At 31.6% G+C, this 10,628-nt stretch overlaps 1 protein-coding gene across 1 annotated transcript; it reads right to left on the reverse strand.

Moving 5' to 3' along the window:
- Positions 1-2,213: 2,213 nt before the first annotated feature.
- Positions 2,214-5,491, reverse strand: LOC141708743 (transcription factor bHLH35-like). Its single transcript, XM_074512508.1, has 5 exons — positions 5,281-5,491; positions 5,043-5,205; positions 4,491-4,754; positions 3,825-3,995; positions 2,214-2,533 (listed from the first exon to the last, which is right to left on the reverse strand). Exons 1-5 carry the CDS (start codon positions 5,349-5,351, stop codon positions 2,444-2,446), a joined length of 759 nt encoding a protein of 252 aa, XP_074368609.1. The 5' UTR covers positions 5,352-5,491; the 3' UTR covers positions 2,214-2,443.
- Positions 5,492-10,628: the final 5,137 nt, after the last annotated feature.

Genomic DNA, 10,628 nt, shown 5'->3' on the forward strand with positions numbered 1-10,628 from the left:
CCAAAAACAGTCAAATTTACTTTTTGACTAAAGATAGTCGAATTTAATTTTTCACTAAAAGCGGTTGAATTTCAAAAATTACCACTTACAGTGGAATTTAGTATTTTAGGCGGCAATTTCAAATTATATCAAATTTTTGGCGCGATTTTCAAATTTTAAAAGAAAATTAGAAATTTTAAGTCAAATTTCTGGTGAAATCAAATTTGACCGCCTCCAGAGTACTGTTCATTGACACTGTTCACGAGTTACTGTTCACGGGCACTGTTCATCGGCATTGTTCACGGGTACTATTCATCAAGTTTTTTTTTCCAGATTTTTCTTATGGCTACGGATGAATTGCTCAGAAAATTACTTGGAAAATTGGATGAGATTGATAAACGTACTCAAAAGCTTGTTAATTCAACGGAATCGAGGTTTGATGCATGGGATAAAATTTTAATTAAGGTGAAAGATAGTGATGAAGTCTATGATCCTGGTATATAGCTTGGTTATTTTACAGGTTTGGGTAGCATAGATGATTTTGTTGAATGGGTTACACAAGTCGACAAGATTTCTGCTTATACAGGTTGGACTGAGATGAGAATATTCAATATTGCAGCGCTTAAACTTACAAAGAAAGCAGGCTTGTGGTTTGATAATCTAAACATAAAAAGAGTTAGATCTGGAAAAGAAAAGATTATGACTTGGACATCTCTGAAGAAGAAACTTCGTGCAAAATATATTCCTTTGCATTATAAATTCAAATGTATAATGAAGATGACATCCCTCTCTCAAGGTACTATGAGTGTTTCCGAGTATACTTCTGAATTTTATAGATTGCGCCTTATTTGTGACTTGGAGGAGACGGAAATAATTAAAATTGGAAGATTTATTCGTGGATTGAATTTGCCTATTTATCGAAAGGTTAAATCAAGTCCATATATCTCGTTTAATGATGTATGCAATCTTGCATTGGAATTTGAATCTTTTCAAAAAGACGAGAAATTGAAGTCTTCCCTTCACGAGTTCACTCTTTCAGAAGAAACTAAAGAAGAAGACTGTGTCGGTGTGGAGAATGTTGCGGATCTTGTTGTTGAAGGAGAAGAGATACTAAAGGAGAAGTTCGAAACTAAAGAGGTTGTGTACAAGGAAAACAACATCATCCTAGTGGAACACAATGATTTTCTGGGGGTAGAGAACTTGTTGAATGCACCTATCTCATCAAACTATCTTATTCTTTCGAGTTTACTTCCAAAGCTATTGCTGATGGAATTGAAATTTAAGGCTTTCAAGTTCTATAAGAAATCACCTCATTGTGTGCTTATTCTTAAATACTTTAGAACTCGAGGGCGAGTTTTCTTCAAAGGAGAGGAGAATGATGAGGATCAAGGAATGAATATGTTAATTTGGATTTGGTTATGTGTGCTCGTGGTGATGTTCAATTGGAGAGGACGCAAACATGGGTTATGCAGCTTACTTGGATAACAAGGAATAAAGGAGCGATGCATGAAGTTGGACAAGTAGCTGATTATTATATAATTATTAATTCAAATTTTGCTTGCAAGTTTTTACCTTTCACTTGAAAAGGTTTTTCTTGTTTTAAGCACTTAGGATTTTATTTTCCTATTTATATTTGATTTTTGTCTTTTTTCTATTCGGATTTGGTTTTTTAAATTTGTTTCCTGGAAGGATTCAGATATTGGCTAATTCAAGCTGATATTGAATTTCTCTTGGAATCCTATTGGGTTTGGCTTCGGTCGAATTTCTGCAGTTGAATTCAAACGATTATAAGTTTTTGGTCATAATTAGACTGTCCACTTTAGTTAAAAACGATCGAACTTCTAAATTCGACTCCCTTTATTACAACCGATTCAAAATCGGTTGAAGGTAGGTAAATTTGACCTCGCACGGCCGATTTAGCTAAATTTGACCGAATTTTTTCTGTCGAATTTAGTCTTTTTCTTATAATGTTCGGTACTTTTTCGCCTATCAATTTATTTTTATTAATTGAACACATGTTTATCGTGAAAATAATTAATTAGCTACCAAACTATCGGAGGCCAATTTATTTTTTAAAATATATTCGAATCGGGAGATTTAATAATATGACACCGTAATAATTATGATTATAGTGTATTATAATTCGGTTCAACCAATGATAATGCACAAATAGACGCGACGGAAACAAACAAGAGTGAAGATAAATGATAGTTTTGCTTAATTTTTGCCATTGCTTATTTTACATTTCTCTTAATATATATTTAAAGTTATCATGTAATAATTTATACTTAATTTGAACTGAAAAATGAAACACATACCAAAGGCAAAGCCTTTTTAAAGAAACAACTGTACACGGATTTATTTTAGTTCCAATGATAATGAGAAGCAGGAATTATCCTTCTTTAGAAATTAAGAAAGGCTATAACTTAAACAGAACACAAACTTATCCAGGTCCATTATTTCTCTAGCAGCTCATTGGACTGTGCGGAAAATTAAGAGCTGCAATTGCAGTTTCAATATTTGTCTTTACTATATCCATCTCCTTCTCATCTGCCTGCAATCATATATACATAATTAAGGACAAAAAAAATGCATGGGAATTACATATTTAATATGTATTGGATGAAAAACATGTTAAATATGAGTTTGAATGTGTGAGACATGAAAAAAAGCTAAGTGGGGAAATGCATAACAAAAACAAGAAGCACATTACAGATGAGCTTAAAAGAGTACAATGGTTATGGCAGAGTAATATAACTGATAATGTGAACCATAGAATTTGTTGCTGTTTTGGGTCCCCCAAGTTTGTTAAGCACTTCATATTGCAGGCCCCTCCTCCATTCATTAATGTGGGACTATGAGTTTGTGACAATAATTTCCTTATAAAAAGCTTTTATTTACTGAAGTTTAAACAGATGCGCGGGGACCAATTTTGACCAATGGTAACACACTAATAATATCTAGATATCTATGTCCGATATTTTTAAATTTTTTGTTATGTGATTTTTCTAGCACGCTTTTTAAAATTAATTATTTTTATCGGACGACATAATTTTTTAATGAAAAGACAGTCAAAAAAATACAAAAAATAACCAAACGAGCAACATGTATGCTGAAGATAAATTTTGTTCGGATAATCAATTTCGAAACAATTCTAATATTAGTTATAGAAATTGACCGATTTTTGTACAATCGCCAATAAACTTGTTAAAAGTATTTGACCGGTTATATATTGTTGATAAATTATTGATAAATTACTCAATTTTTTCAAAAATTACCGATAAGTTATAATTTGATACATGAACTTTAACCAATTTGTACCGACTTACAAAAATCTATAGCCATAGTTTGACCGGTTAATCCAGAGTTTTTCCAAAAAAAATTCAATTTTTTTATCAAAGTGACAAACATATCTCATATTTTTATTTATAAACGTATATTAATGCACACGGACTCTTATATTATGATTTGAAAAGTTGTTATTTCCTATATACGCATCAGCATTTTTTGAAGAAATTTTGTTGGGATTTCTCTATCTAAAAATTTCTCCCTAAATTAATCTTCAAACAAACATATCATTAATATATGAAAATGTCATCCACATGGCCATATATCTTACTCTAAACCATAGCCAGTAATAGATGCACACGCATACACATCAGATATTGATATCAGATAAATAATTACTATTTTAGCTTTATTAAAGTGGCTTTCCTATTACTATAAATAAAATCCCCAACCCCACCGAAGCAGAAGACAAATCATATCAACATCTAAAATAAACATCTAATTTACTCTATTCATATGCGTCATTATCAACTACCAAGGGTTGCATATGTTCGTACCTCAATGAATACTGTCTTCAACAGGGTCCCCGAAAATGAGGTAATGGTTGCAGTTATGACTTTAAGCTTCAATGATTCAAAAGCTTCACACAGCTTTATTATGGTGTCCCTCTTTTTATTGCATGTAATGCTCACGACAACTGTCTTTCCTCCAACATAAGACACCCTTAGCTGCAACCAATCAAATCCAATTAATTCATTCATCTATGGCTAATCAACTAATCTTGAATCTATTTGAATCATGTTTTCAGTAAAATATTGAGTCTATTTTAATCATGTCTTAAGTAAACTGTAAAGGTGTGACTGAATTTTACCCGATTTAATATTTTGATGATCATATTTTAAAATTGGCCTCGATTATCTTTTTTATTTTTTGAAAAAGAAAAAATAGTGATAAAAGAAAAAGTGGCATATTAGCCAACTTGCTGAAAAATAAAAGTATTGTCGGACAATATTTTAGGACAATAAAAGTACTAATTTGGATAAAATTCAGTTACAACTATGTAATTTTTACTCTTGTTTCTTTCTTTTTTCAACTCATTTTTTTCCTCTTCTGGAACTCGGGTGCGATAATATTATAATTACAAGCCACTAGCTGTATAATAATTCGTCAAATTGATAATATATTTTAAGGAAATGTGTAAAAGAAAAAGACCTAATACCCACCTCAATGACTTGGACAGGTGATGGTGATGGTGATGATCTGGAACCTCCGGTATCATTGGAGAAGAGCTGCTGGTCAGTTCTCTTCTTCTTCTTTGATGCACTGGATGACGTAGTAACTGCTGCTTGATTGAATTCGTCGAAGGAGTTGTCTTTGTTAGAAGCCATGGACTCTAGCTGTGTTATTTCACCTTGAATTCTTCTTTCTTGTTCTTGCAACTCTTGAATGTAGCTTATTGCATCTTTTATAATTGATGCCTTATCCATCTAACATTTTACCAAAAAAACAACCACCATGTTATATTACATTTTTTAATTAAACAAATTAGGGTTATATAATCGAATGATTGGTGCTTTCATTATCAAATAATTAAAAATGGGGAAACTTGTTTCAATATTAATCAATTCATATATTTCAAGTAGAGAATTGATGGTCTTAGTTAAATTCAAATTATGGACAACTCAAAATTAGCGTATAAGTTAGATGTAAGCAGATCTTACTGCACTATAACAATGCAGTGTAGCGGGGGATGAAGATATTAATTGTGTGTATACCTTAGTAATGTTAGGAACAACAGCACGGAGAGCGTAAAGTCGATCATTCAATTTCTTCCTTCTGTTTCTCTCAGAAATTATGTTCTTGGGTGCCGAAAATGACTGAGCTCCGTCTGGTGAACTCGAATCGTAATATGCCGATAATGTCTCATCCAGTACCAGACTGCAACAGATCATAAGCTGATTTTAGCTAGATGTAACAAAATATAAATAAATAACTAGGTAGCTCATGTAGTACCTGTCAAGTTCTTCAGCTTGATAATATCTGTTGGTTTCCCAGTACAGTTTATACTCATCCAAGCTTTCCATCTCTGATCAACTATGCGTGTGCGAGAGAGAGAGAGAGAGAGACTAATATATTGTATGATTTTTCTTAGAGTATAAAATATGCTTTCTTGAAGTGGAAGCAGAATATGGCTATTTCTTTTGGGAGAAAAGTGGGAAGTGAAGAGTGAAGGGGGTTCCATTCAACATATTTATATAGCCCTAAATTGCACGTGGCAAAAGAACCCGGACAATTCATCATAATTGAAACTAAAGTGATCTCAGCCCTCCGATTAAATGATGCGAAACTGGGGGATCTTGTTTTGTTGTTTTCAAATGTTAGGCCTGTTTACTCGTACAACTGTACTGTTACGTCGTTTAGGTCTGTGAGACCGTGTAACTTAGTAATTGACCCCAGGGCCCAAGCCATTAGGACAAGAACCGAAGGCGCGTTGACTTCTCCTGTCAAATCTAATTCATTTAGCCACAAACTCAATCATTAAGCTCAAATTATAGAAATTAGTGCTAATCCTTTTTTTTTTGGACAATAAACGATTATATCCTTGCATGAAGATACAATCACAACATGAATATAATTCTTCACTCTACTACATGCAAAGTGGAAGAATTATAATTTGAAGATTAGATGAAGGAAAGTAATTTAAGAACTTTTAAGAAGCATTGTGTAAAATCAGTAGATCTATCAAATATTCGAAAGTAACGAAATATATTATCTTAATTTAGAGGGAGGGCTAGTAATACTGAATCGATCGAAATCAAGTATATTATTAGTGATAATTTATATGTTATTCAATCGATTTTTCAATATTATTTTACAAAAATACGATTTTGTAACTCACTGCAGCTATATGCAATTTCAAATGCAATCCGATTCAATCTCAAATACGATCAAAAAAATTGTATACTTTTTCAAAAAAATTATATATGTGATTGTAAATGTTATTGTTTTTCTTTTACAAAGCGTTTTTTGCAGTTATTTTTAAAAGATGATAAAATTGTACATACATTTAGAAAATTTGTATTTTTAATAATTTTTTAACTTTTAAATACTAAAAATACGTGAATCTCATATTTACTTTATAAAACCGGATATATAAAAAGTTGCGTTTATTGGGTCAAATCGATAAAGCGGAGAATGTCTTTATTTTAAGAAAATTGGGCAATCCCCCTTTCCCCCAACAGGCATCAGTTATAGCTTCCCCACATAGGCTACAAGAATGGATCTTTTCTTTCTGAAGTGTTGTACAAACAGTACTACTCGGTGTTAGATGTTCCAAAAACATATTGTAAAATTTGTCTAAAACGAGGTAACATTACGATTGACGACTTTTATTAATTTTATATTATTATATTTGATAATAAAGTAAAGTCTTCTACAAATTTAAATTTAATTCATATTGATGTATATATTATTCTAATTGATACTGAAGTCAACTTATTATACTAATTTATTTATTTTAAATTAAATTCTAAAATAATTTTTTTATAACGACCAATTTATTAAATATTTAATTAAACTATAAAATAGATATTATAATATCTATTATATAAATTTTCTATATATCTATATCTATACTATCAGAAGATAATTTACCGCTCAGTTGAATGGACTCGAGATAAAACAAAATAATCTACATTTTTCATTCAGGCTAAAAAAAATGCACTAATAATCCATGGTATATAATAAAATTTAAATTAAACTAAATATAATTAGTTGTATTTGGTTGATATTAGGCTAACATAAAATATTAAATACAAAATCCAGCTAAAAGATATACTATTTAACTGGGTTAAAACAAACTAACATAAAATATTCATCCACCCTAAAAAAAATTATACAATTGATCTAAATTATAACAAGATCAAAATTAAAATATAATTCGACCAACTAACACGAAATCATATTTATCTAGATTAAAACAAAATATACTCTTTATCCGGGCTTACAAAAATTATAATCAAACTAAAACTAATTAGTTAAATTTTGTTGGTGTAACAAGTCTGAATTAGAACGCAATAATGTAAACTATTAATTCACATATTGGGTTTGATGCAGTGACTTGGCTACAATTAAAAAAAAATATAAACATATCGGTGTATCATGTATTTATCATGGAATCATATTATTTAAAATATTTAAGAGTTAAATTCAAATAAAACTTTTATAAAAAATATATAAAATTTGGTATAATTTTTGGTGTGAAACTAAAATGGTGTAATTTTAGGTTGGAGAGGAAACTTACAGTAAAATGGTGTAAACTTTAATATTTAAAGATGGATCGGACATGATGATACGAGATTAGTTGTCTGTGTTTTCATTTTAGATTGTGAAGGAGATTTACACAAAAATAATATAAAAGTGAATGTTTAAAGTGGGGGCGGAGACGGATACGAGGTTACTTGTCTATCTATTTCCCCTTCATGACATTAGCGGAGATTAGTGGGAAATTGCCGGGAGGCTCTCCGAGACGCATACAATGTTGCGGCGTAAGACCCAAGTCAATTGGGTCCACCCATTTACGCTGGTGCATAAAACATGGTGCATGAAACATTCATAATTTGCAGATAGACCGAGAATTATTTTTTTCCCCGTGTTGCTCATTTTCAACTATTTTTTTATTTTCCAGCACACAAAAAAAATTCTATTTTTTTCAAATAAACAGACGATCCTCCGAAAAATGTTTCGGAGATTAGTTACTCCTTGTCATATTGTTAAATTTATGAATAGGGAAATTTGTAACCTTTTAAGTTACAAATTGAAAAAGAGGTCATGTTTATTATTCTTAAATATAATTAATATATGTCCTATACATATTTTTAAAGAAATAAATTGCCGAAAATAGCACATACATGCTATAAAGAGTATCCTCTGGCCCATTATGTAAGTCATTTTAACTTAATTTTAAGTGCATTAATCACATGCTTATAATTTTAAAATTTTAAATTTGTTTTGAATAAAAGTTAAAAAGTATGTAATCATGAGAGGGAGTATTAAATAAAATAATTAGAATACTCTGAATTGTGGGGTCCAAAGTTGGGTCCGGTGAGGGGGGATTTGTTGACCAATAATACAATTGAATGACAACATCACGATTGCGAGAGCTTAGAATTAAGATCATTATGATTTGACATGTTAACGGGTGTGATTAAATGTTTGATTTTCTGTGTGAATTCGTACATCGATCTCCGCCTGACTCGGCCGATACCCTCGTGATTTACATTCCTTTGTTGTTTCGCACATGCCTCAAAATTTAACTTGTCAAATAGAGTATGTACCAATCCAACTATTTGCTGGGCCTCAGAAAATACGGTCCAATGGTTTGCAATGATACGCTCACAGATTCATTTATAAAAAATATCATGTCACTTTATTCCAAATAAATTTTGATAATAAATTTGTGATATCTAACTCTATATTTTAGGAATTAGCTTGAATATATATGGGTTTTTTTACATATATGCCCCACTTTCAAAGTTGGTAAATCTATTACATGTATAATTGTATTTGTAAACAAATCCTATATTCAAAAATTTTACCAATTTTAAACTAACTATGATTAACTTCACTAATTCAAATATCTAAATTACATATATAACCTTATAATTTTTTTGAGATTTCACGTGAAAGTGAACCTGAACGTTAGACTTTTCCATTGCCTCGACTTGCAATTCTAAAAACATTTTTTAAAGAAATTTAAGTGTCCGTTTTGAAAATTTTAAAATAAGTAATATATGATTTAAAATAAATAAATAATTTAAAAGTGATAAGTAGCTGAATCATTAGAAATTATATTAGTGTTATAGACAAAAAACTAAGGGTGTATTAACTGGTGTATTTATTACTAAGGTTCGGAAGTTCAAGACCTTTAATGGCTGCTCTCGTGTTTCGTAACTTAACTTTGCCTTTACGAGATGCCTACGTATCACTGTGAATTAGAGAATCAAGCCAAAAAATGTAGTTCTGAGAGAAGGGGTGAGACCCCTTATATAGATGTTGAGAGTCCTTAAATTGGACTAGGGTTAGGAAACATGTTGAACAAGTCTCAGACTTTGGATAGACTTTGAAGTCCTAGAATCAAGGAATCAGACTCCTTGTGGGTGTATGTGCCCTTACGGCTATCTTTTATGGATTTATGTCACTGATTAGACTCATTTAATGAGTTGCTAATCTTTCCTATTTATTAATTACGAAATTAATAAATAATCAGGGTTTCGGGCCTCGCTAATTGGGCTTCGTTATTGGACCGTATCAGGTCTAATTAATTTAACATTAATTATATTTCTAGGCTAATTTTAACCCTATATCATTTACCCCCCAACTTCTGGGAAACCGTAAAAGATTTTGCAGAAGTTTAAGTTCATTTGTTCCCTTACAGGATATCGTTTTTGCGTAAAGTGTGAAGCGACCTACACATTTACAACGATTCGCCTTGCACATGGCTTCAGGGTTGTTTTAGAACCTCCCTATTACTTTCCTTACCTTATTCCTTCTTTTTAGGAATTTTTTGGTATTTTTCAGGAATTTTTCCTTAAAATCTGAGATTTTTCCCTAATTTACAGGAATTTTCCCTTAATTTCTGGGATTTTTTCCTAATTTACAGGAATTTTCCCTTAATTTATGGAGTTTTTTCCTAATTTACAGGAATATTCTGATACTCACATGTACTTTTTCTTTAATAATATTTTATCAAAAATTATTTTTTGAAAATTATTTTCTAATTTTCCTAAATTTTTGGGATTTTTTGCTTGTTTTTCCCTATTTTTTGGGAATTTTTAGCAATTTTCCTGATTTAAGCCCATTTTCTGATTAATTAAATAATTCATAAAATGGGCTTCTAAGGTGCCATGCATTCTAGGCGTGGGTCACCCCCGCCTAGGAGACATGTTACCAACAACGCCCAGGAATGTTATCTCTTAGGCGCTGTTAGATCCCTGCATACTTCCTAGGCGATCCCTGCATACTTCCTAGGCGTGGGTCACCCCCGCCTAGGATACAAGTTCTGTACCACACCTAGGAATTGTGTCGCCTAGGCGTGGTTAGGTTCCATTCCTCCAGTACTTCCTAGGCGTGGGTCACCCCCGCCTAGGAGACAAGTTTTGTACCACGCCTAGGAATTGTGTCCCCTAGGCGTGGTTAGGTTCCATTCCTCCAATACTTCCCAGGCATGGGTCATAGAACTGTTTTCTTATATGGGAGCCTTGAAGAGGATGTATATATGATACAATCTGAGGGTTTTGTCGATCCAAAGTTTGCTAAGATAGTTTGTATTTGCTTCTATCTATTTATAGATTGAAGCAAGT

The sequence above is a fragment of the Apium graveolens genome, chromosome 2, assembly GCF_009905375.1.
Source record: "Apium graveolens cultivar Ventura chromosome 2, ASM990537v1, whole genome shotgun sequence".
In the NCBI taxonomy this organism is placed as follows: Eukaryota; Viridiplantae; Streptophyta; class Magnoliopsida; order Apiales; family Apiaceae; genus Apium; species Apium graveolens.

Coding starts and splice junctions, on each gene's coding strand:
- LOC141708743 (XM_074512508.1), bottom strand. CDS start 5,351: ATGGAAAGCTTGGATGAGTATAAACTGTACTGGGAAACCAACAGATAT. Junction 5,206..5,280: donor CAAGCTGAAGAACTTGACAG/GTACTACATGAG, acceptor GATCTGTTGCAG/TCTGGTACTGGATGAGACAT. Junction 2,534..3,824: donor TGAAGACAGTATTCATTGAG/GTACGAACATAT, acceptor ATATGATTGCAG/GCAGATGAGAAGGAGATGGA.